At 36.5% G+C, this 25320-nt stretch overlaps 3 protein-coding genes across 3 annotated transcripts; 2 read left to right on the forward strand and 1 right to left on the reverse strand.

Annotated features, from left to right (window-relative positions):
* Window positions 1-793: 793 nt before the first annotated feature.
* Window positions 794-4750, forward strand: LOC143449613 (acylcarnitine hydrolase-like). The gene is made up of 9 exons (XM_076949883.1): window positions 794-1379; window positions 1449-1644; window positions 1741-1937; window positions 2008-2171; window positions 2254-2399; window positions 2583-2813; window positions 2916-3072; window positions 3153-3399; window positions 3653-4750. Exons 1-9 carry the CDS (start codon window positions 1282-1284, stop codon window positions 3804-3806), a joined length of 1590 nt encoding a protein of 529 aa, XP_076805998.1. The 5' UTR covers window positions 794-1281; the 3' UTR covers window positions 3807-4750.
* Window positions 4751-6488: 1738 nt separating this feature from the next.
* On the forward strand, window positions 6489-20199 carry LOC143460744 (sushi, von Willebrand factor type A, EGF and pentraxin domain-containing protein 1-like). The gene is made up of 55 exons (XM_076958358.1): window positions 6489-6580; window positions 6696-6781; window positions 7228-7323; window positions 8530-8650; window positions 8839-8979; window positions 9120-9206; window positions 9313-9426; window positions 9533-9625; window positions 9707-9820; window positions 9932-10024; window positions 10113-10223; window positions 10304-10396; window positions 10509-10619; window positions 10718-10810; window positions 10899-11009; window positions 11200-11292; window positions 11506-11616; window positions 11690-11782; window positions 11876-11986; window positions 12071-12163; window positions 12232-12342; window positions 12407-12499; window positions 12577-12687; window positions 12761-12853; window positions 12939-13049; window positions 13137-13229; window positions 13322-13432; window positions 13516-13608; window positions 13692-13802; window positions 13863-13955; window positions 14026-14136; window positions 14225-14317; window positions 14391-14501; window positions 14655-14747; window positions 14834-14944; window positions 15035-15127; window positions 15209-15319; window positions 15446-15538; window positions 15607-15717; window positions 15788-15880; window positions 15968-16078; window positions 16149-16238; window positions 16390-16500; window positions 16597-16689; window positions 16797-16907; window positions 17027-17119; window positions 17225-17335; window positions 17498-17590; window positions 17729-17839; window positions 17952-18044; window positions 18350-18544; window positions 18682-18790; window positions 18870-19012; window positions 19110-19282; window positions 19420-20199. Exons 1-55 carry the CDS (start codon window positions 6523-6525, stop codon window positions 19600-19602), a joined length of 5883 nt encoding a protein of 1960 aa, XP_076814473.1. The 5' UTR covers window positions 6489-6522; the 3' UTR covers window positions 19603-20199.
* LOC143460752 (cocaine esterase-like) lies at window positions 20138-23875 on the reverse strand. The gene is made up of 9 exons (XM_076958371.1): window positions 23605-23875; window positions 23261-23456; window positions 22885-23081; window positions 22532-22695; window positions 22286-22431; window positions 21948-22178; window positions 21709-21862; window positions 20858-21104; window positions 20138-20645 (listed from the first exon to the last, which is right to left on the reverse strand). The coding sequence occupies exons 1-9, from the start codon at window positions 23760-23762 to the stop codon at window positions 20492-20494; spliced, it is 1647 nt and encodes a 548-aa protein (XP_076814486.1). The 5' UTR covers window positions 23763-23875; the 3' UTR covers window positions 20138-20491.
* Between the last annotated feature and the right edge of the window lie 1445 nt (window positions 23876-25320).

Here is a 25320-nt window from a genome sequence, read left to right on the forward strand (position 1 = left end):
TTGCCACATAGTGTCATACAAGTGTGATGATGAAGCAAAATAAATTTTCAATTTTTTATAAAAAGTTGTCTTATTTTCCAAAAGTTTCAAATCCTTAGGCAGAGAATTCCAATTTTTGGTCCTATATATCGAATAGTTTGTTGGGTTAAGGATTTACTGTAAAAGGGAAGGCAAAAATTGTTTTGATTTCTTAGTGAATTAGCATATCTCGATAAATTTATTAGGAAAAAATCTGAAAATAATGGAGGAAGCAATTGATGCTTGGCTTTGAACATGGTGGTGCATATTTTATTTTCAAATAAGCTATTTATAGATAGAAAATTGCAGTCCTTCGAGCGATTTGAATAAACATTGGTTTTATAATCACATATTAGCTCGGTTACACTGTTGTCTCTGTTTCCTCCAAAACATATAAGATCGGTTGTACAACCGCTAAGTTTGCTACGTTGGGCTTTTTTAATCTCGAAAGCAGATTTTTGGAACAAGAATACGTCTATCAGCTTTTCCATATGCGAACACTAAAGGAATATTTGGAAATTCAGTTGCCTCACTTTGTCGCTTTTTTTTTTTACAAAAATCGATAAACGAGTTTGTTCTCCCCCCATCCCCCCCACAACAAAAACATATACAAACAAAAAAATAATTTTTGACCAAAGTCTATGGTTATACGGAGCCATAATAGATATTGTATGGCAGAAATGATTTTCGGAGATGCACTATCTGTTGATGATAGCTTATGTCTGTTCGGCTCCAGTTACAGTTTACGATAAAACAACATTATTACCAGCTTTTAGGAAGTCACGATTAGCGTCAAGTCACAGATAATAAAAAGCATATGGTGTTTAGAAATAACCCAAAACTTCGATCCTTGCAGAAAAAAGAATTTGCAGCAAAGTTGGTCTTGCAATGCGAAAGCCTATTAACCATATAGGAAAGACCGAATGATAGGTTACTAAAACCTAATGAAAAATGAGCAGTAGTGATATTGAAATTGTTTATATTTTATATACAGATTTAATCTTATGGCTTGTATTAAAATTTGCAAAAGGTCACGTGATAAGTTTAACGGAATTGCGGCAAAATAATATCGCAAACTTCATAGATGCTTAAAACTGCAGATTTCAATAAAAAAGGGATTCTGTAATACTATACTGGATAAGTTTTAACAAGAAATTTGTCGAACCACTTGCTGATTGAACATTGGCTAAATTAACAAATTGGTTCGTACAACTTTCATACTATAACCATCTTGAATCTCAATAAAAATTGAAGCAAACTTTTATGAGAGTACTCCTTAGAGATATTGAGATATTGAGATATTCAAGAATACCATTTGCGAAGCCGCCGGTGGATGATCTTCGATTTGAGCCACCAGACAAGTGTGTAAACAATTATTTGACCAATGTAAATAGGTCTTAGTTAAACATTTTGAATATTTGTTGCTGCAGATGTGAGCCATGGGATGGAATAAGGGATTGCGTGGAAGGAGATCCAATTCCCCAACAGAGCATTGATGCTATAAAAGAATTAAATTTTTACCATCCGGAAGTGCAAGAGTTTGAGAATGACAATGAACTTGTGGATGAAGACTGCTTGTATTTGAGAGTTTACACCAATAATCCCAACAAAAAAGCAGATATGCCAGTAAGCATGCTGGTTGCTGTAGTAGGATTATACTTTTCAAGCCCAGTCTCTATATACAAAGGTTGCAAATTTCCACCAACTGAAATTCATTTCAAGGTTATGGTTTGGTTCTATGGAGGCGCATTTCTGTTCGGTAACAACGGAGCTTCTAATGGACAGGTGATTTGCGGTCTACATGACGTGGTGCTGGTTGTGCCCAATTATCGCGTGAGTGTCTTCGGATTTTTGAGTCTGGGCAGAGACACGGCGTGTCCAGGAAATTTCGGAATGTTGGACCAAGTCATGGCTTTGCAGTAAGCATGCTGTTTATGTACTTGCCCTGCTGGTTGATGCACCAAAGCAGACAATGTATTTTATTTGTAGATGGGTGAAGGGTAACATAAAAAACTTTGGTGGAAACTCTGATAATGTGACGATATTTGGAGAAAGTATGGGGGCGATATCTTCTGACTTGCATATGGTTTCACCATTGTCGAAAGGATTGTTTCATAAAGCTATACAGCACAGTGGCACTTTTTCGATGCCTGGTATATTTTGCTAATTGCCAATAGTTTCGTATATAAACATTTAACTTTTTGTGAATTTCATGGCAACATTTGTTTTAATAAGAAATCATAAAAGAAGACAACAACGACTTTTTAAAAATGTTTTTGGAAGAACTGAATATCACAGAGTCAAAGCCCGACATCATTTTACAGAAGTTGAAGTGTTTACCTGCTGAATCTTTGTCAAAAGCAGGAATAATAGGATTTCCGGTTTGTTTAGAAATTTTCGCCTAAACATGTCATAATTGAACTCACATAAACAAAACGCTTTTGGCATAAGATAGTATCGATAATTTTATTAATCTTTATTCAATTTAGGTAAATAGTTTAGTAAACGCATAATTTTTATGTCTCCTCTCCTTTTTATTAAAATTTTCCGTTAATGCTTCTTAGTATATGAATTTCACGATTTGTATCGACGGTAAGTTTTTACCTGACTGGCCGGAGAAGTTGATGCAAAACGAACCATCGTCCTCGATTCCTACAATTAATGGATGCAACAACACGGAAATGCATGGCGGGGTACACATTTTTATGAGTCCGCCCAAATTTTATGAAGGGTATTCAGAAGAAGAAGCAACTGAGTTATGTAAAATGGTTATTTCAACTTGCAGCGGTCAAGAGGTAGAGAACGTCTAAAATTTTATGTTAGGCTTGTTGCTAATTTCGGAAAATAAAGAAATGTTAACTTTTTAATTTGATATTCTTTTATGGACATGTCGTTAGATTAAGGATATTGATAAAGCTGTGGAAACGGTCAAATCAGCTTATACGAAGGATCTTGCCAAAAACGACAGACTAAGATGGTCAAGATTTACTTGTGATTTCCAGCACGATTTCTACTCCACGCTGCATACCTTGGCTCAAGTTCAGTTTCGAGCAAGTTAACACAGCATTGCAAAGAATTTGTAATTCAGAAAAAATTAAGTTGTTAAATAATGGCTATAATATGAATGATTTCAGGAAGGAAACAACCTACCTACATGTACGTCATGACGCAACAGTTGAAATGTCACCATGACGACGAATACGCTGTGAATATGAAGAAAAAGCCTGATTTCTGCCAATGCGACCACGAAGATGATATAGTGTTTACATTCGGGATGCCTCTAATGAATGGTGAATTGCTCACCAAATGTAAATTTTCTTCCGATGAAATTGAACTCAGCAAAGCGTGGATAAAATACCTTGTGAATTTTGCTACTACTGGGTGAGTGAAGCATCGTGTCTAACCTTAAAATTAAAAATGTTGTTTTGATTTTGAAGTTTTGAAAAAAAAATGCTGCAGCAGGTTTTCGATTTAGTTTATTGTCCACTAAATGCGTTTTTTTTTTATACAAGATGTTATTGTATAGTAAACTTGTTTTGTTAGATACACATAGTCTACGTCCTAGACTTTAAGATTTTAAATCAAGATAGTTTGGATGGAAAGGAAGGTAAAACTAAAAGACGCAATTTTACAGAAATCCAAACAAAGGAAAGAAAGTTGACGTGAAGTGGCCACTGTACGATTTGAATTCGAAGCAACATTTAAAGGTGCAGATGGAGATGGCTGTGGACGATCACCTGATAGAAGAACGTTGTAAACTCTGGCAAAAGACAATACTGGGACTATGAGATCTATACTTATGCTATTGTATAGACTAACTAATTCTACAAACATAATAAACTGCTTAAGCAGGAAAATATAATTTTTATTTTAATAATTAGTCGCTATTTGCTTAATTAAACGGAGTTTCTTAATTTTGCTCACGGTAGCCTATATTTGTTCCTAACCTGAAATTACTAAATGTAAAACCTAAATATCTTAACAATGTGACAGAAGCCTTAGCATATAGGACATTTGGCTTTTAACTGTTGTATGGCAAAGAACCTTCAAATAGCTAAATATTAAGATCTCTATGAAAGCGTTTAAATCCTACGATAGCATTTTAACAACTTGGTTAAAACAATCAGGGGTGGTTTGGTTAGTGTAACTTTTTAGGGTAGAGATTATCCTAGCATATAAGTTGACGCAGTTAAAAGCTGCTAGTTGCATGCATTATGGTGCTATTTTACAACTTCTATAGACAAAATAAACGGTTTAAGTAGAAAAAATCGATTTCTTACTTTATAGTTTTTTGATTAAACGGACTTGTGTTATTTTGCTCATGATAAGATTAATGTTGTCCCTATAATCAAAGATCACTTGAATATATCTTTATATCAGTTTAGAATGCTCTCGTTCAACTGATGTGCTGTATTGTTAACGAACTATCGTAACTGTTGGTTGTAATAGTATGCTTTTTCAACAGCAATAATATACATAAACAAAGTGCAAGAGATTACAGTCTATTGTACTGTATATAGATATTCCCAACAGCATCAAGAGAAAATGCCGTTGAATGTTACCAAGTTGTATGATTAAACCCGACGAAAAGTCAGAACCAATTTTAAAGTGTACACAAGCGATAGGGTTCAAGTAAAGAGCAAGCTATAGTGTATATTTACAGCCCGACTACATAAAAGGGAACCCAACAATATAGAGCATATTTCATACGAGACATGATGCTATCTCTAACGATCATCTGATAGATAAAAAACCACAAAAAAGCGAATGAGAGATTTTTACAACATCAAGAGCCTTCGTACAATCTAAGCAAAGCTTATTCATTAATTGAGTTAGTTTGTGATAATTAATAGACGTTTGTAGATCAAAGCGTCTGCGTTACGAGAATGACGTAACACAGTAAAGGTTGAAAATTTTAATTAGTGGGATCGCTCTGGTTAAAAATGCGATGATAAAAATTATGCCGTCTTTATTTGGTCTGGTTTCAAGTCTGAAAGCACACTTTAATCTCTGAAATTCAACATTAACAACCTTAGCTTTGAAGCACGTTAAGTACTTCACAACACGTATGATTACGAAATTACATACAAGCATAGCTTTAGATGGTTCACGTTCTTTGAGGCCATGGCCATAACACTACGTCTTTGTTGGCTTAGAGTTTAATGTGACTTAATTTCACATCCATTTACACCAACTTGATGTCTCGCAAGACGAACAGAAGAATCGTGTTGATTAAGCAAAGATCCCACTGTTAAGATCCCACTGTGTGGATATTTTCAAAGAAAATAAATTGAAAAATATTTCTATATTCGGTGATTTGGATAAAATTATGTGCGAAGTCTTCTATTTACATTCAAACTGAAAGAAGACAAAAAAAAAATTTCAGCGACATAATTTTAGCTATCTTGGCGTAAATAACTAAATCCTATGCGCAAACGACAAAACCTAAGCCCGTAAACAACGTATAAAGTTATAGACCCGCGGGGGTCAGTAAAGCTGCAAGCAATGAAAAACATTAGGATTAACTGCTATTATAAATGGCACCCTTTCCAGCATACGTACTTGCTGCTGCTCCATGTTTTCACCCAAGTATATTTTTACCCAATCCAGTATTGATTGTATCATACATCTATCATGAATGTTATATAAATTATTTGTTTTCTTGTAGAATATGAAATAATTGTATATATATCAAGCGTAAATGTATATGAGAGGCTTCTAATCTTATCGAAAATCACACCCGTCACAGAAGATCGTAAATTGGTTTATAATAGGCATACACCGTGTTGTGGGTTAAATTGTGCCTTATGTATACGATGACGAATAGTAATAACTGGTAACAGATGGATATTGCTCTTTGTATTAAAATAAAAGACGAAAATTATGTGGGTGTTGTAAGTGTTGTAAAGTATTTAGTATGAAGATGCTGATATGTTTGGCTTTAATTATATGTCTTGTTGAAAGAAACGTTCTCGAAAAAAGGCGTAATATAGGTGTTGGTGACAAAAAATCCTCCTCTTCGACATAATTGCACTCGGATAGGCATAAATTAAAGTGATTCGCTTATGTGATTATACCGGGCTCAAACTGTAGACAAAACAACGAGTAAAGTCCTCTTTGTTAGTGAAAGCTTTCGCTTAACCTTTGCGCCAGTATTGAAGTTTCAGGCTTAATTTCCTCGGTGTCAGAATGTATTCAATGTGTCGGCATATAAAGGCGAGCTGTAAATTTATGGGCACAGGTGTTATCAGGATAACTTCAGTATTTGTTGAAAGATTAGGGAAAAAATTAGGAAGACTCGTATTATAGAAGATATAACCAATTTTAGAGAAAATATTTTGAAAAGCAAGTCATTTTTATAAAACTAAGTAAGTATACAAATTTCCATGGAAACCAATAATTATTTTCATAAATCTGACAACAGTAACACTTTTCAGTTTTCGTTCCAAAGTTATTTTTCGCCTTTTCAGATACTTTAAATTTTATACATTGTATTGGCAAAATATGAGGAGAACTATAATTTATTTTTTGTTGGCGACGTTTCTTTGCTGTAAAACAAAAGGTAACTCTGTGCTTTAATTTTTAAAACTAAATTAAAAATATCTTTAATCCCAATTCAACTTGCTCACTAATTTCACAAACTAAAAACACTTGACCAAATCTCATTTATTCATCAGCTCTCGTTTGCTGGGTTTGTCAAAACCAGCCGAGCAACGACCATTGTTTACGTAATGGCGGAATGAAGAGATGCGCTGCTGGCCAAGTGAGTATTTGATGAAATCATCGATCAAATATCTTTGTAAACGTACAAGACAATACTTTTACAAAAGATAAAGATAGCAAAATGTTATAGATATAAATCTTGTAGCCTTGGTACGAACTTTCCCTAGAACTTAAATTTTTATGACCATGACTCATAATTGTTGCGCCGCCTGACTCCGCTTTACATCGTGCGCAGAGAAAGGGTGATGCATTTGTCAATGACACTAATTGCTCTTTCTACTTAACCGCGTTTTATGATAATGCTGTTGCTAATGTGAACACGGTTTAGTGCGAAATGTCAAACCGTGAAAAAGATCTTTTGAATGTTTTCGAATTCTCTACATTCTCATTTTAAACTACGAAGTTTCCATCAAATAACTACAGTGGCCACTGATCTGAAATATGATTAAGCTTTGAACTCGATAAAGTCGATCTTCTTTTAAAAAGGATGCTTGTCAAAATGAAATAAGGAAAGAACATGGAGTAACAAGGATCACAAAACGATGCAAACAAGCACACGCTTGTGGCAACAACTTCGCTCAGGTAAGACAAACTCTGTGCCATGTTTATAGCAGCATTGTGATTCATTGGACATTCTATATTAGCATGAATGTCAATTCTATAAAAAAGCTATCTATAACGACCGTGCAATGAACAAGTTGCGTATTTTTATTTTATGCCGGTTTAATTTTGTCGCAAATTTTTCCTCGTATATGTATATCCTTAAATAGTATATGTATAATAAAATTTTAATTAATAGTAATAGTATACGTATATGTATATCCTTAAACGTATATCCTTAAATAGTTTGGTTTAGACGCAGTGTCAGTCACTGGTGCAAGCTTGATAACTACTGTAATTAATTTGTCGCGTACGTTACCCAAAATAAATTTTCCGAAGGTAATACTTTATATGTATATCGACGGCATGTTATCCATTCTTTGCGCCGATATCACGTTCTGCAACGTCAAGGTTGTATTACTTGTTGTGCAACATCCCAGCGAAAGTGATGATAGGGCAATGAGTCACTCTGACCTTCAATTATCGTGGCCCACTCGCTATTCCAGTCTAAGCATTACAATGATAATTTTTTGGATTCAGGCGTCTCGCGACCTCCACCCGTAGTTGACAAAATATATTTCGCGAGAAAACTTGCGGTCTGAATGGTTTATAGATTGTATAAATTGATGACTAAATTACACACTTGAAGGCGACATACCGGTCTGTCGAGATAGTAACAATAATTGTTATATTTTTACTAGTTTATAAGTCGGTTATTACTATAACCATTTGGCTGTGGTTCTTATTTACTCGAAGCTTCATTCGTGTGGTAAATATGTTTTGAAGTATTTATTTTCTTTATACCTTAAAAAACTTTTTTTTATTGTTTGTAGAACACATAAAAAACAAGCTTAATGCGCAAAGGCTTGTTTATAAACTTTTTGAAATGGTTTTCATTATTTATCGCAACAATTACTGCGCTTGAAGCGAACTTTTCGACTTGAAAGTTAACCGTTCTGAAAAGTTATGTCATTCCAGCCGATGCGTATATTTATGACCAAGTTATTTCTATTAAATATTAGAATAATTGAACTCCACTCGAACCTACTTTTAGAGCTACAGTATTCATACTAATATTAAGATTTTTGCATACTCTATCTTTCAACGTCACCTTTAACAACCGAGTCAACTACTTGTTTAGTTGGTAACTGTATACTTTGTATAGTATCTGATTGCCTTATACTATAGAATCGACAGCCGGCTTGGGAACCAACGCAGTGTAATAACCTTGAAGTTGCTGATGTATCAGTTTGTCGATGCTGTTGTGACACCGATCAATGCAATCATCCCGAACAAACATGCGTTGGTGGTAGGTTGCAAAATTTGCCATAAATGCAAAAAAATCTAGCAGTATGGCATGCTAGACTCCTGTATTGGGAACAGATTTGTGACAAAAAGTAGTTTGTGGCCCAATAACCGATTCGAATTTATTAAACTTTAATTTGTTTCGTTACTATTCTGTGATAAACCTTTCTTATATCTTTGTTTTATTTGTAGGCCCAGGAAACCCTTATCCAACAGCTTTACCAGTTTGCTCGGCACTTGATACACCGCAACACGGTTCGAAAACTTGCTTTCCCGAAGGCGGAAATCAACACACTCTACTCGAGACTGTGTGTACGTTCAAATGTGACAAAGGTGAGTGTTCAATATGCAAGAATAGGCCGTGATAAACATCTTGAAGATTTACTATAGTTAAATTTTTTTTTTGGAAACAATTATTTTACATTACATGCCAGTTCTTTATTTGTGGCTCCGTAAACATCATTTATTAACAGATTATAAACTTGTGGGTCATCAAAGTAGCACATGTCTGTTACGAAATGGCCGCGCTAGCTTTGAACATCCTTCACCAATTTGCAAAGGTAGAACAAATTATCAATTTTAGCAAAAATTGTAACTTTGAAGAAAATAACAGCAAAATATTGAACGATCAACATTGGTTTATCATGTTTTCTTTCTGGTTATCAGCTAATCCTACGTGTACTTCTCCTCATCCTCCACGTTGGGGAAAAAAGTCATGCGATAAAGATGACAAAGGCAGAGCTCCTCCGGGGACATTCTGCACGTTTTCTTGCAATCCAGGTGCGATTACTCAATCGAAGATTGCGCAAGTCACACTCTTAAATACTTCAAGATATTTTAAACTGTTACGGCAGTTTATAATAACTCATGTACCGTTTGAAAACAGGATACATCCTCCGAGGAACACGCACTGCTGTTTGTATGAGGACGGCAAACCCAACAGTTGCAAAATTCAACAATAAGCCGCCGCAGTGTAGGCGTAAGTATACTTGTGTCAGTTTGACATCTGGAAACGAATTTCAAATGCGACTCTTCAATGTTACGTATGATTTTGTTCCAGCTAACCCGATCTGCGATCGTGTGATAAAGCCAAGGTTTGGAAATGTAAAATGTTCTAGACTTATACCAGGTGGTATACCGCCAAGAGCGGTATGTTCATTTTCTTGCACCAAAGGTAACGTTTTCAAAAATTAAAACAAAAATTATATTGTTATACTTTACACTTTTAATGTACGTATGTAATACATATAGTTTTACGGTAAAGTTCTATTTCCATATTTTTTAGGGTACAGAATGGTTGGCAAAAGATTAACAACGTGCAAAGTGGGACCTATTCGTACCAAGGCTTCATTCAACAATCCAGTTCCTTCGTGTGTTCGTAAGTAGGCTATCAGGAAGAGCAAAGGCCTAAGTTCTGCCAACTTTTACCCGTACGTGTTCGTTTTCTTGATAGTTGTTCTTTGCAGCTGATCCCATGTGTGATATTCTGGTAACTCCTTCATTTGGCCTAAAAGAATGTACAGATGAAAGACCACGCGTTCCGCTTGAAACGGAATGTTTGTTCAGCTGTAAAGAAGGTAAAGTACAATATCAGGATCCTTAATATTGCATGAGCACACACTCTAATTTACAGTCTTTTCACTCTCGACAAATTTAGGTTATCTTATCAGCGGAAAACCGAGAAGCACCTGCCTGATGGAAGAGGCTCGAAACAAACCTTATTTTGATAATCCGGCGCCTTCATGCATAGGTATAAGTTGTGGCATTGGCAATTAGCATTCTGTATGCTGTAATTAGACTGTTTTGTCTCTTTTCTTTGTTATCTTGCTCACTATCACATGTTTGCTATTCTCATTATACAGCGAATCCCATGTGTGACATCATTGGAACTCCGCAAAACGGTGAGAAAATTTGCACACAACTTGAGCAAAAGGTGACACCAGGAGCAGTGTGCAATTTTCGATGCAAAAACGGTAAGTACCTTTCAGTTGATGTCAATGCACATGACACGTTCATTAATTTTTTTTAGATAAAATTCTCTCTTTTTAGAAAACATTTTTGTATATTACAGGTTACATTCTGAGAGGTTTAGGGAAAAGCACCTGTCGTGAAAACAAAAATCCTTTAAAATCTACCTTTGATAACCCAGTTCCTATTTGTCAAGGTAAGACTTGAAATAGATGAATTCAATCGAAAACAACTCAGTCAAACTTCTGGCATTATAGCAAAACTTACCGATGTTACCGTTACAGCGAATCCAACTTGCGCTATGATAGCAACGCCACCGAACGGCAGAAGAACGTGTACAAGGGAAGGGAAGACAGTTCGTGCGGGAACACGTTGCTTTTTCCGCTGCGAAGAAGGTTAGTTGATACAGAAAACTTTATCAAGCGTGCATTGTACCTTTTTAAGAAGGGATTAAGCTGTAAAGGAAGTTTTCGGACTGCCACATAAATAGGAATGGCCATTATAAAGTTCAGGATGATCTAAAAGTTGTCATGGGTGTTTTGCAAGCACAACTTTTTCAAGTCAGGAAATTTGTTTACTTTGCAGGTTACGTATTGGATGGATTCTCCAACAGTATATGCAAGAGAGCAAAAAACCCAGGCGAATCTACTTTTGACCATCCGACACCAACATGTTTACGTAAGCGAAATGTTGAAATATTCATTTGATTTATCTATTTCTAATTTATATTTACTGATAATTTACAGTACCTAGCAGCTAATGGAATAGAGTAGTACATTTGCTTGCGACTCTAAATAATAAAAAACACAGTAAACTTATCAGTTTCAGAAAGCATTGTCTACAAATATTCGTTTGTGAATAATAATAATGTGAATTTACAAATATTCGTAGGAAATGCTATGTGCAGTCTTATTGCCACGCCACGAAACGGCAATAAATCCTGCACCCAAGAAAATCATCAAGTCGTTCCCGGAACAGTTTGCACATTTCAGTGCGACCAAGGTGGGGCTACATAGTTTATGAAGTTGCTTTCGGAAAGAACCTTTATGGTAACAGATCAATAACGTCCATTAAGGATTTCTTCTGCAAGGAAGTCAAGCTAGCACATGTCGGGATGCAAAAAATCCATTCGATGCTGCTTTTGATAATTCAATTCCGGTTTGCATACGTGAGTATTCCTACATTTAAGCATTGCCCATGTGCTTTAATATTACATTGATCGGTCGAACAAATGATATTTCCATATTCTACATAATGATAGCCAACCCCAGGTGTGCTCTTATCGCAACTCCGCAGCACGGAAGTAAACGTTGCACTGAAGAACAATCCCTGGTTTTACCTGAAACCGTTTGTACATTTCGTTGTGATAAAGGTAAGATGAATATATGCCGATTCGTAAATAAGCAATTTCAATGGCGTAATCAACACAGTTTATCAAACATTTGTATTCCTGTAGGCTATTCGCTAGAAGGACATCAAACTAGCACTTGTAGAGATGCGGAGAATCCTTTGGACGCAGCGTTTGACCACTCTTTACCTAACTGCACCCGTAAGTATATTGATCATGATTATCATCTTCGTTAACAATTGTTCTAATTTCATCAACTGCCATTGCAGGTAACCCTTTGTGTGACCTTATTGAAACCCCACGACATGGTAACAGATCTTGCACTCAGGAAGAACACCAAGTTATTCCTGGAACACTGTGCACGTTTCAATGCGACGAAGGTTAGTACAAGAATCTACCGCGTATAGCACGTATTATCACTACAACTATAACACATGTTTTTAGGATTCCTTATGCAAGGAGACCCTGTGAGCACGTGCCGTGACGCTGACGATCCCCTTGATGCTGCGTTTGATAATCCGACTCCAGTTTGCTCACGTAAGTATTTTAATCTTTCTACATCTTTCATCTAGCATTTAGTGACCAGAATTTCGCTTCGTTATCGTCTATTACAGCTAATCCTATGTGTGAACTCATCGGAAATCCCCAGCACGGAAGCAAAACCTGCACGCAAAAAAGACCCCTGGTCTTACCTGGAACCATTTGCACCTTCAAATGCAATGAAGGTAAAATTTTCACGACAAACGCTGTTGACAATATTTACTATACTCACTGTAAATGAGTGCGTATATCTTTCAGGTTATTTACTGCAAGGTCACCAAAGAAGTATTTGCAGAACCGCCAGGAATCCTATAGACGCAGCATTTAACAATCCTGTTCCTATTTGTATCGGTGAGAGAAATACCTATACATAACCTTTTCCACCTTTTTGCTGTTTAGTATAATTCTTTCATTTGGATTAGAATTTACCTTACAGCTAACCCCTTGTGCGATCTTGTTGGAACTCCACAAAACGGCAGTAAGTCGTGCAGCCAAGAAAACAATACCGTCATACCAGGGACAGTATGCACGTTTCAATGTGACGAAGGTCAGAAAAGCATTTAAGTGCTGTAGCTTTACTATAACTTCTCAAAAACATGACAAGAAACTTTTACAACATCTTCATTACATTTAGGGTTTCTCATGCAAGGGGAGAACGCAAGCACTTGTAAAAACGCACCGAATCCTCTTGATGCAGCGTTTGATAACCCAGTTCCGGTTTGTATGCGTAAGTTGGTCAACTGCCAATTGTTGAACAATCTCGTTCATTTTGTGCAGAAAGATTTGAAATATTACTGTCTTGCTTTTCTCCACGCGCAGCTGATCCTATGTGTCATCTTATCCAATCTCCAAAACACGGAGGCAAGATCTGTACTCAAGAAAAAGCCCTGGTTTTACCTGGAACAACGTGCACTTTCTATTGCGACGAAGGTTAATAAGCTTTCTTGTACTAAAAGTTAGAAACTATTTTATAGTGGAACTTAAGTAGTTTTAAGTAACTTTGTCTTGTTTAGGATATTTGCTGCAAGGATATCTCACAAGTACCTGCAGAGACGCTGTGAATCCTTTGGAGGCCGCGTTCGATAATCCCACCCCCACTTGCGGGCGTAAGCTGCACTGCATTACTGCTGTAACAATTCCTGCATCATGAAACAATTTCTTTATTTTGTTTCGATTTGCATTGTTATAGCTAATCCCTTGTGTGATACGCTAGCAACTCCACAACACGGCAGTATATCTTGCACTGACGAAAATGATCAGGTTACACCTGGAACCATTTGCCAGTTTGGATGTGATGAAGGTACCTACAATTGGGTATGTAGAAATTACTTGACTACTTTGACACGTTTTAAAAATTTAGGATACCTTCTGCAAGGCCGCAGAATAAGCACATGTAAAGACGCAGTAAATCCACTGGACGCAGCCTTTGACAACCCAATTCCTATATGCAAGCGTAAGAAGATTCTTTCCCAAACGAGACTATCACAACTTTTTTGTCTTTTGAAAATATTTTTTAACTTTAGCTAATCCTATGTGTGAGATCATCGCAACACCCAAGCATGGTCGCAAAACTTGTTCTGAAGGAGGTTCTCAAGTTTTTCCTGAAACAGCTTGTGCATTCCAGTGCAACGCAGGTGAATTAAAACTAATGATATGCAAAGTCAATTTCTGCGTTTACAAAACAAATTCTTGCATAAACGACTATACTGTGGCTTCTTCTAGGTTATTTACTTCAAGGACACAAATTGAGTACTTGCAAAGATGCGAAAAATCCTTTAGATGCAGCGTTTGATAACCCAGTTCCAGTTTGCATCCGTAAGTGTTGTTAGATGACCTGAAAAGTTGTCATATTTCAGCAATAATTCAACTTCATATTAATTTGTTCTAGGTAATCCTTTGTGTGCTATTGTTGGAACACCGCAACATGGCAGCAAATCCTGCACCCTGGAAGAAGATCTTGTCATCCCTGGAACAGTTTGCACTTTTCAATGTGACAAAGGTGACCAAGATTGAATTTTTCTCTTGGAGGTTTTACATACAACGCTTTGGAATATAGGCAGCATGGAAAGAACGAACTCTAGTCAATTTACTAGAGAGTAAAATTTATAAAGAATAATTACATAAATGTATTGACGCAACAAACATTCTTTAGGTTATCTGCTTCAAGGAAATCAAACAGCTACTTGCAAAGATGCTGAAGACCCTTTGGATGCCGCTTTCAACAATCCAATACCTATTTGTATTCGTAAGTTTGGCTAGATGATTGGTAGTATTAGTTACATGTTCAACCAATCCATTACGTCAATACCTTACCGACACGTGGCTTTACAGCCAATCCTTTGTGCGATGTTGTTGGAATACCAAAGCATGGTGGAAAATCCTGCACCCGGGAAGGAAATTTTCTCATACCTGGGACAGTTTGCACATTCCAGTGCAATGAAGGTTCGTACAAGGAGTAGATTGTGTTATATGAAATAAAGATTTCTTACATTATCTTTAACATTTTGTCGGTTTTGTATCGATTTATTTTAGGGTTTGTTATGGAAGGAGAACAAGTGAGCACATGTAGAGACGCAGAGAATCCGGTCGATGCTGCTTTTGACAATCCTGTCCCAGTCTGCATACGTAAGTTTTCATCTCTCTTCAGTTAACAAATCAAATTGCGACTTGCTTTGATTTATAATAAAACACGAATTGTTACTCCAGCTAATCCCATGTGTGAGCTTATTGGAACACCTGAACACGGAAGTAAACTCTGCACACAGAAAAAGAATCTTGTTTCGCCCGGCACCGTTTGTTCGTTTCATTGCGATGAAGGTAAAGCAGGAAAATTATTATTACCAGAATCAACTTTGCTACAGACTCCCAGCAAACTATAACGAAATTTTCCTAATTTAATTATTTAAAATATGATTTTAAATTTTCTAAATTTAATATGATTAGGTTATTTACTACAAGGGCATCTTGTGAGTACTTGTAGAGACGCCGAAAATCCTTTGGAAGCATCTTTCGACAATCCTATTCCTACTTGTTTGCGTAAGATGCTGGTTTAATGCCTAATTGTGTGTGTTAATACATTGTAATTACCATATAGAATTTTACAGCTAACCCTTTATGCGATCTCGTTGCAACCCCTCAAAATGGCAGCAAATCGTGCACAAAGGAAGACGCTAAAGTTAATCCAGGGACAGTGTGTACATTCGAATGCGACGAAGGTAACAAATTGTACCTTAAGTTTCAGCAAAATTGTAGCACGATTAAGACTGTATATGTTTTTTCTTGCAGGATTCCTGTTGCAAGGGCTTCATGTTAGCACCTGTAGAGATGCTACGAATCCACTCGATGCATCATTCGACAATCCAACCCCACTTTGCATTCGTAAGCTGTTTGAGCTCTTTATAAACTATTATACTAAATCTTATGCATATGGTATCTTTAATTATATCACTGCCTTGTTTGACACAGCCAACCCCATGTGTGAGCTGATCGCAACTCCGGAGCACGGAAGTAAAAACTGCACCCAGGATAATTTTCTGGTTTCCCCCGGAACCATTTGCACATTTTTCTGCGACGAGGGTAAAACATTTGTAAAGTGTAACCAGCAAAATGTTGCTTTTGTAAAACAAACCATCCAAGTCTTTTGTAGGGTATGTACTGCAAGGTCAGGAAAATTCCTCCTGCGTGCTAAATCATCCGCTAGACGCAACGTTCAATAATCCTATTCCGATGTGCGCACGTAAGTAATTATTTGTATGACGTCATATATAAAAATAACTTATTTAAATTCCATATAAATTTAAGCAACCATTTAAAAACACAAGTGACCTTAGAATCCCGAGACCACCTTGTGACCCCAAGCTTTTTAATTGAGCAGTTGTTTTTTACAGCTAAACCAAAATGTCCTGTTCATGATAGCCCTCGTTTCGGGAATATAGCCTGCTCACAAGAAGGCACCGATGTTGATACTGGAACAACATGCCAGTTTAGCTGTGACGAAGGTTAGAGTTCAATAGAGTTCAAGACAGCTTTATTGCCTTGAATCTATTCTCTATATAATCGGGCATGTAACGTGACAAAACCTCCGCTGTTCACAGGATATGTGCTGGTTGGTGACGCAGAAGTAATTTGCCAGGAGGGAGAAGTTCCTTTGGAACCTAATTTTGACCATCTGGCTCCTTTCTGTTTCCGTGAGTATATATAAAGATAGGCAACGGATAACACATAGGACGTAAAACGTAAGACGCTTGCGTTACCTAATTCTGAAACAAAAAAATTTTTTCTTGTTTCTTTTCAGCCAAGCCTAAATGCGTTTCCATGGAAAGCCCTGAATTTGGTCAGAAACGTTGTACTCAAGATGGCGTAGAAGTCGATATTGGCGTAATGTGTACATTCGAATGCAACGAAGGCAAATACTTTTTAATAACACTTAACATCAAACTTTCAAAATTTTGCCACCAATATACGTTACACGAGTAGTCAGTGACTCACACTGAAAAACAGTATTATCTCAAATTGCTTTCATAGGTTACTTATTGGTGGGACATACTTTTAGCGTTTGCGGGGAAGGATTTTCACCAACTGAAGCAGTATTCAACAACCCCGTACCAATTTGCAAAGGTGATTGATAAACGGACGCAGAAATGTCTTTAACTTGCATCTTTACTATGTTCTTGTAAGATGAAACAACTGTGCGTTTAAAATATCGACATTGTACGTCCACAGCGAATCCTATGTGTAACGTTATCAGCAGCCCACAGTTTGGATCTAAGATTTGCACTAAGAAGGGGAGCAAAGTTAGCCCGGAGACCGTATGCACATTTTCGTGTAATGCTGGTGAGTAAAGCTCCACAGTGTATAAGAAAAACCTACCAAGTAGCAATACATACAGCATTCCATATATACAAATGTAAACACATGTATAACGCCGCCTCCAACAAAACTGTTTTAACTGGACAAACGAATGCACATCTCTTTATAAACTTGCATTTTTACCAGGGCATTATTTGGAAGGAAGCCACAAAAGCACGTGCAAAACAGAAGCGAACGGGCTTCATGCAGCTTTTGACAAGCCAGTTCCCAACTGCAAACGTAAGGTTGAGCATGAGAATTAGCTTGCTCACATGATGTTATACCTTAAATCCTGACAAGCTCTTTCAACTGATGCTAAAAGAATTTTTACAATCCAACCGCATAACAGTCCATTACCCTTCATTTTTGTGTCTGTAGCTGAACCAAGATGTGCTAAAGTTAGTTCTCTGCAAAATGGAACGGTAGTTTGTTCACAAACCGGAACCACCTTTGAACTCGGAACAATTTGCAACTTTTTTTGCGATGTTGGTAAGGAAACCGACATTACTCTTGGTCTACAGTTTCTCTTTACTCTCTTATCTGGCAACTATATTTTTCATTTATATCGTAAAAGATGATTTATTGGAATGTTTGTTTCAAGGTTTTACAGTAGAAGGTGCCAGCAATAGCACGTGCATGGCAGATAAAGATTTTCTTTCAGCTTCGTTTGATAATTCCATTCCAACTTGTAAAGGTAGTTGTCAATATATCGAATTCGTCTCTGCAAACATAGGAATTGGTCATAGATGTGCGTGATAGAATGGAAAATAAAATTTAAATTAAGAATTTTTTTTACATTGGCCGATAAAATTTATTTTTCATTTTATCATTAAATTTTATTTTAGTTGTTAGTTGGTACAATGTTTCCAGGAATAATACTTGTTTTATTGTTTAATTTATAAACCTTAGTTACTACATATAAATTTAATAACAATAAAAGTTTTGCTGTCTGCATTGCTATGTCAATGCAAATTTGCTAAAATCTTCAATCTATGGCAGTAAATTTAGCTGAACAATGCAAAGAATTGGAGCCCATTGATAAAGGCAGCATATCTTGTACAATGGAAAATCGCGTCGGTTCCGCATGTCAATTCGAATGCGATAGTGGTTTGATGTTATATCCTGCCAATCGCACTGAAACTGTCTGTGAGGTTGCATCCAATGCTTGGAGTTCACCGAGCCCGTGTTGCGTTTGTGCGTTTTCTTTTTCAATGAAGTCCGAATTTTTGTACTAAAATCCTCATACTCTAACACCTTGATTGGTGTAGTCTATACAACACACTAAAATAGCCTAGAATAAATATTTTTTGCATTACTATACATTTTCTCAGATGTTTGCCCAAACATTTTTATGAACCTTGTCTTAATTCTTGACTCGTCGGGATCGATTGGTGAAGAAAACTGGCAAACTTTATTGCGATTTGCTGCCTACTTTGTGGGGTAAAGTTTGTTTGAGATTTTATAGAAAACTTTAAGATAATTGTGATTTAATTTAAAATATCAAATACAAACGTTTCAGATTATTAGAATTGGCCGAAGACAAGACAAAAGTCGCTGTCTTAACATATAGTGATGACGTTGACGTTAAAAACCAAATCCGTTTAACCGCAGACAAATCTAGACTTAAAAATCGAATAAAGAAACTACCTTGGCTTGGGTTGGGTAAGAATAACGTAGAGTTTATACCAAGTTTCATGCTGGCTTTAAACTACAAATGTTGCTTATTTTAACACGAATAAATACGATTAATCTTACGTAGAAACTTCGACCGGCAAAGCTCTTAGGCGGGCTCGTGTGAGCATAAGAAGATATGATCGTTCTCGGATACCAGAGGAGGAAGGAAGTCTCCAGAACATTGTTGTCCTTATAACGGATGGCGCAGCCAGTGACAACGCGATTGGACCGGCCATAAAATTGCGTAGAGAGGCAACGGTATGTATTAGGTGTATGATATTGGTGTAACACAGCGGGTAAGTTTGCGGTCCAATCCTCAAAGTGAATTTGTTTTCATGTATTGGTGAAATTTGCTAAACTGACGTTAAACATTGAGTTACCTTTTTCATTTTCAGGTATTTGTTGTTGGCGTACAACCCGCTCTTGGATTTATCAAAAGAAGCGAGCTAAGTGAAATTGCCGGAGACCACAAGAGAGTTCTTTTTCTTGCCGACGGCTATGAAGAGTTAAATAACAACTTTGCGACGGAATTAACAGAACTTGTCTGTGGTTCGCCAACTTGTCCGAAAGTAACATGATTTTTTGCATCTGTTTTCACGCAAAACCTATGTGAATGTCCTTATTTAACTTGGTTCACCGCCGACAGTTTTACATTGGATGGTTTCGGTTTGCAACAGTACAATATAGTACCCATATGGTAATTCTATGTTTAAAGCAGCATTAAAAAGACCTCACAAAACTTATTAGCATTTTGTTGTAGCCCCATTTCTCAAACCTATAATAACTATAGATAAGACATACTTAAGAAGATATTTTGTCACCTTGCCGTAGTCCTTGATACATTAATACCAAAGTTTTACAATACATGGTTAAACACTAAAGTTGTCACAATTGTTTTACATTCAAGATGCTTTAGCTGGAAACGCTTTATACCTTTAACTTTGACCAAGTAATTTAGCAAATAAATTTCATGTATAGTAAGCTTGTAACCTTATCAGATCTGAGTAGATATTAGTTCAAATTTTATTCACTTGTTCTTGAAGTTCAATTTAAATATGCTCTTGTATATTGCCTTTTCCTTCATATGCTACTGATTGCAATTTCACTCTTAAATTCTATTCTTTTTGTGCAATTGTATTTATACCTTTGAATATTAAATGCAATTCTAAAGTATATACATGTTCTACCAATCTTATTCAAAATTCCTGCAAGGGTATCAACCACTTCAATAGTCAGTTATACCATCTCTGTACAGAAATATTTTGCCGATGAGACCAGATAAACAGTTTATCACAAAACCATATACTGGACGTAATTTTAAGGTGACAATTTTTAACGCTGTTTTGTGTCAGTGGAAATTTGCCTATTTAGTACGAAGTTTTTGCTATACAGAGATATATAAGCCGTAGTCAAGAACATAAACAAACCAACTACAAAATGCAATACTGTGGAGGCAAAGAAAGTTGTTTAAATGAAAGCAATGTTTTCTGTCCACAATTTAAAGCGATCTTCAATCAAATGGTCATCTTCACACAACGGCATTTGCACCGTTAAATGTCGCTGTGCACCAAGAACATAAGGTGGCCATTGACAGTGGACCAATTTCCCCTTATTTGGATCCCTGAAATATATTTTTACAGATTTGCAACATATGGATTTTTGTTTATTGCTTGTATTTTATGTACACAATCGAGCCTATAGTTAAACCAGTCGTAAATACCCTATCTCATTGTAGATTTTTATACAGGTAGTACATTAAAACTGTGGCACTACACTTGATATTAATATTTGATAGTGCAGTTAATAATAATAGTTAATAGACTTCTTACACACCCGTTTGTTGCAAAGTTGGTGATGTACGTCATCCACGCTTTGGTGAGTTCTTTTTCTTCTTCACTAAACTTGCATTGCGTCATCATCTTTCCGTTCATCAACGGCACACCAAATGTGAACACTACGTCATCACCGTGATCGCATTCGCAGAAAGTGACTTTCTTTTGCAAATCTATTGAATACTCGTCTTCGTGATGGCATCTTAGCTGTTGTTTCATGTAGTACATGTACACTGGTTCACTATCCTCTGAAACAGCGTAAAGAAAAATCAAGCTTGTCCATGGGACACTTTTTGCCCGGAACACGCCCATCTTATCCTCTGCTATTTTAAGGCTGTTTCATCCCAACCTATAGAATTCCCACAAAACTAATTATTACAATAATACGAAGGGTAATAGCAGTATATCATGACCGGTAAGTTATAGCTTCATACTCTTTATAGAGAGCCTATACGTCTTCTCTTTACGCAGCACATAGAAAGATATTCAATTAACGATTTTTTTATTATACATAATGGTACAAAAATACATATATTAATTACAGTGCGACAATTATATTTGAAATAAAAAAATTCTGGTAAAAATCTAAAAAATAAAAAAGTACAAACAAAACTAATTCCGGTCTAATTTTTATTACATGTCGCTATCTTAAAAGCGGTTTTTGGGACTTGTAACAGATCCCAAGTTTACTGGCCCATATAAAGTAAGACCCTATTTGAAAGGACCAGCCTGCAAATAACAGGTATTTCATATGTAACCCAGATATTTTAGCATCTTAGGAAGTTTAAAGTTGATTGTAGAAAGAACGTTTCTTTTGAAATTTCTCTAACAAACAGTTCTTGTCGTACTTACCAGCACGTCGAATTGCTTGTTCGATACAGGGTACGACATACCAAGCATCCCCACAAATTTGTCCGGCAATCTTAGACCACTTTAATTTATCATGGTCCGGAAAGTTCTTTTTGTAGTCCTTCAGCTTCTTCAAGACTTTTGGCGTGTTTTCGGACTGAAACCGAAGCAAAATGAAAATGTCAGGGACAAGCAGGGTATGCACTAAACAACAGAGCAACTATACAAAAGTTGCATCTGACCTTTCCGTCGTAAAGAAACGTTACAAACATCTCCAACGTTTCCTTTGATTCTTCTTGTGTGAAACCAGCGGAAAATGCTGGTGGAAATAACCAGTTCATGATTCCGTTCGTTTCGGTGCTGTTGCATCCAATAATTGAGGGAACATTTGAAATAGCGCCTTTTTGAATTAAATTCCTCGGGGTATCGCTGATAAATTTTCCATCAGCAGTGACCGTAAAATAACCTATCACCTGTCAAAATATGAAGTATAGGTGTTAATGCCAAGTGCATTATTAAGACATGAATAACCTGGTAAAAACGTAATACATAAAAAGCATATTTCAGCAGCAATACTTGCCTTTGCTAATTCTGAACACAACTCGATAAGTTTCCTCGCAGGAATGAATTTTAATTTCTTGACGATGTCTGCAGGCTCAGCATTTGGCAAATCTAAAACTTTTCCTAATTCTTTTACCATAAGACTGCAATCTTGCTTTAACAATCCTACACGGACGAAAAATAGTTTTTGAAACCTTTGTTTTTTTCCTTTATAGTTAACTTATTTTGCTTTGATATAACTTATTGTGCAGTTGATTTACTTCACCTGGAGCAATGCATGTACCGCTGTGTTGTATTGCTTTGTGGAATAATCCTTTTGACATAGGAGAAATCATGTGCAGTCCCACGGACGAAGCGCCCAGACCTACTCCGCACAAAGTGATATTTGAAGGGTTTCCACCAAAATTTTCTATATTATCACGCGTCCATCTAGAAAGAATTTTAATTTTTTGTTAGAATGATTTATATGTGCAATTTGCTATAATTTGCAAAGTATTATCTGCACAACCCATATATTACGCGTTCTTGACATCAACCAAGCACAATGCATCAATGAAAATTTTTTTAACTTTGGGCATTTGGTTTAAAATATGTTGATGCTTTAGTTAAGAAACGTACTCTAACGCCATGACTTGATCCAGCAAAGCCATATTCCCCGGGTATGAAGTGTTTTTTCCAGTGGTAAAAAATCCAAATATTTCAGTCCTGTAGTTTGGCGTTACCAGAACTACGTCATGTAATCCACAGATTGCTTGACCATCACATCCGCTTTTAGTTCCAGCAGAGGTTATTTCGCCATTAAGCCAAAATAACACCTATAAAAACATTCTAACCTGAAATACCAAGAAGCCAAAATACCAACCATATGCCAAGCTTAGACTGTATAGCACATCAACGTTGAATGCAATGCATGTAATTTTTTTTATTTTCTGTATACAGTTATATACAGTATATATATATATGTATACAGTCTGTATATAGAAGTTTTTTTTACTGGTAGGTTAGCGTCTTTGCTAGGATTCGCCGTATAAACATCCAGGTACAAGCAATCTTCTCCAGCTTGGCTAAATCCTTCTTCGAATTCGTCTACGATTATCGCGTAAGGCCGCACTACCTCGCAAGTATGTTGATCCTGCACAGACACCGATGACGGTTTCGTGGCGTCTCTTATTCCTTCCCATTGTTCACATCTGACAAAAACGACTGAATATGCGTAATTGTTTGCAAGGAATTCACTTATGTTAAAGTTTGGCAGAAATATGTCAAGCATGTTTGTTATCTTTCCATCAGTGCATGTAACAGCATTCTGAGTTACAATTTGAGAAAAAGTTTTCCTACTTTTGCGGCGGTTCAAATCGAAGTTGTCCTACGGGCGGTTTTGCAAATGGAATTGATGAAAACCGAAAGACTTGTTTTGCATCTGGCGACTTTGCTTTCAGACATAGTCGACCCTTCACCTTTCCACAAAAAGTATTAACGACAGGGCAGTCAGCCATAGCTCGCTTCTTTCTCGGTTAATCTAACAACTACCCGTGATATTTACACCGATCAAGCTTAAATAGCCGTACCGTAAAGATAGCCGTATCATAAGCCGAAACACTAAAGCTGAGACAACCTGCAGTGCGTTCATTCCACTTTATTGCTTCCGGCTTACAGAACAGGATCCTCTTAAGTTTCCAGATGTTGAGCGTATGCTGTAGCTTCATACGAGCACTGACTCATTCACTGAAATCCACACCAAGAAGTTTTATTTGCTTCAAGAATCAAGGCATGTTGCAAACATTTATGCCGCAACAATTTTCAAAATATATCCTGGCATTATGGCATATTTGGCGCTCGCCTGGAATATTCTGCGTTGAATTGCACCCGGAAATATGTTCCGTAAATTCCATGTCTAGTGCTCCGGTCACTTATTATTCAGACAGTCTTCATTGTCCACCCAAATTGCGTTGATAAATAATTAACAATCGGAAAACAACTATACTGACGTACAGGTTTTAGATAAGTTTAGTGCAATAATTAGGTAACATTCTTTGATGGTAAACACAGTCTGTGTAGAGCAAACGCGTCTTTCATTGTCGGATTTTGTAACAACAAAGTCTTCCTTGCGATGAGTCTACACTATACAGTATATATGCATTCTCAAAGGGCGGCCAGTAATCATTTATCCTTTATTATATAGAACTGCTCAGGGATACAGAAATTTGCATTTGAAGTTTTCAACCCGTTTTTAAACACTTAAAGTCATTAGACTTTCTGTGGGTATAGTACAAATAAATGAGCGAAGTCCGCTGTAAAGAGCAGTCAATCTTCAGTGTTGGAAGAAATTTGCCACGATTTTACCAAGTGAAGATAACTTTTTTTGCTTATACAAGTACGGTTATTATTTTCAATTGCTTTTTACTTTGCTTGCTTACCTTTAATGTTTTTGTTGTTTATTATTATCATTATATTGCGTTTTATACATCTCAGTTATAACAGCATTATTGTGATAATTTAATGTAATTGATTTAAGTATATTTATGATAATTTATTTAAGTATAATCAAATCTTTGTTTACTCGTTCAATTAAGACTGTTACCTCACCGCCTCCGTTACGTTTCATTTCTCCCTACGACTAACGGGCTGTTCCATCAAGTCCTATACGCATCACCATCCTGTTTGTTGTTGTGACAGTTGTGTGTCCTGTTTTTTGTTTGTTGTTGTTGAGTGACAGTGTCATCGGTGACTATCGGTGAATATCGGTGACTATCGATGACTATTGGTAACAAAAAGGGAGGAAGGACAAATGACACTTGATGGCCGCCGTTCTAGTTATGCACGTGAATGCACAGAGACCGATGTATCTATGGTTTTCCAGTTGTTACTTTTGAAACATTTATGCTAATGTCAGGTACGATTGCTTGATGTTAGATATAAGTCCAAGGACAACTTGTGCCTTATATATTAGGATTAAGTCGGCCGTGAAAGCAGGATAAGAGGGAGTAGGACAAAGGTAACATAAGAGTTCGTCTGGACTCGTTCCAGGCACGTTCCGGAACACAAACACAGACA

Source organism: Clavelina lepadiformis, chromosome 1 (genome assembly GCF_947623445.1).
Source record: "Clavelina lepadiformis chromosome 1, kaClaLepa1.1, whole genome shotgun sequence".
NCBI classification, from domain to species: Eukaryota; Metazoa; Chordata; class Ascidiacea; order Aplousobranchia; family Clavelinidae; genus Clavelina; species Clavelina lepadiformis.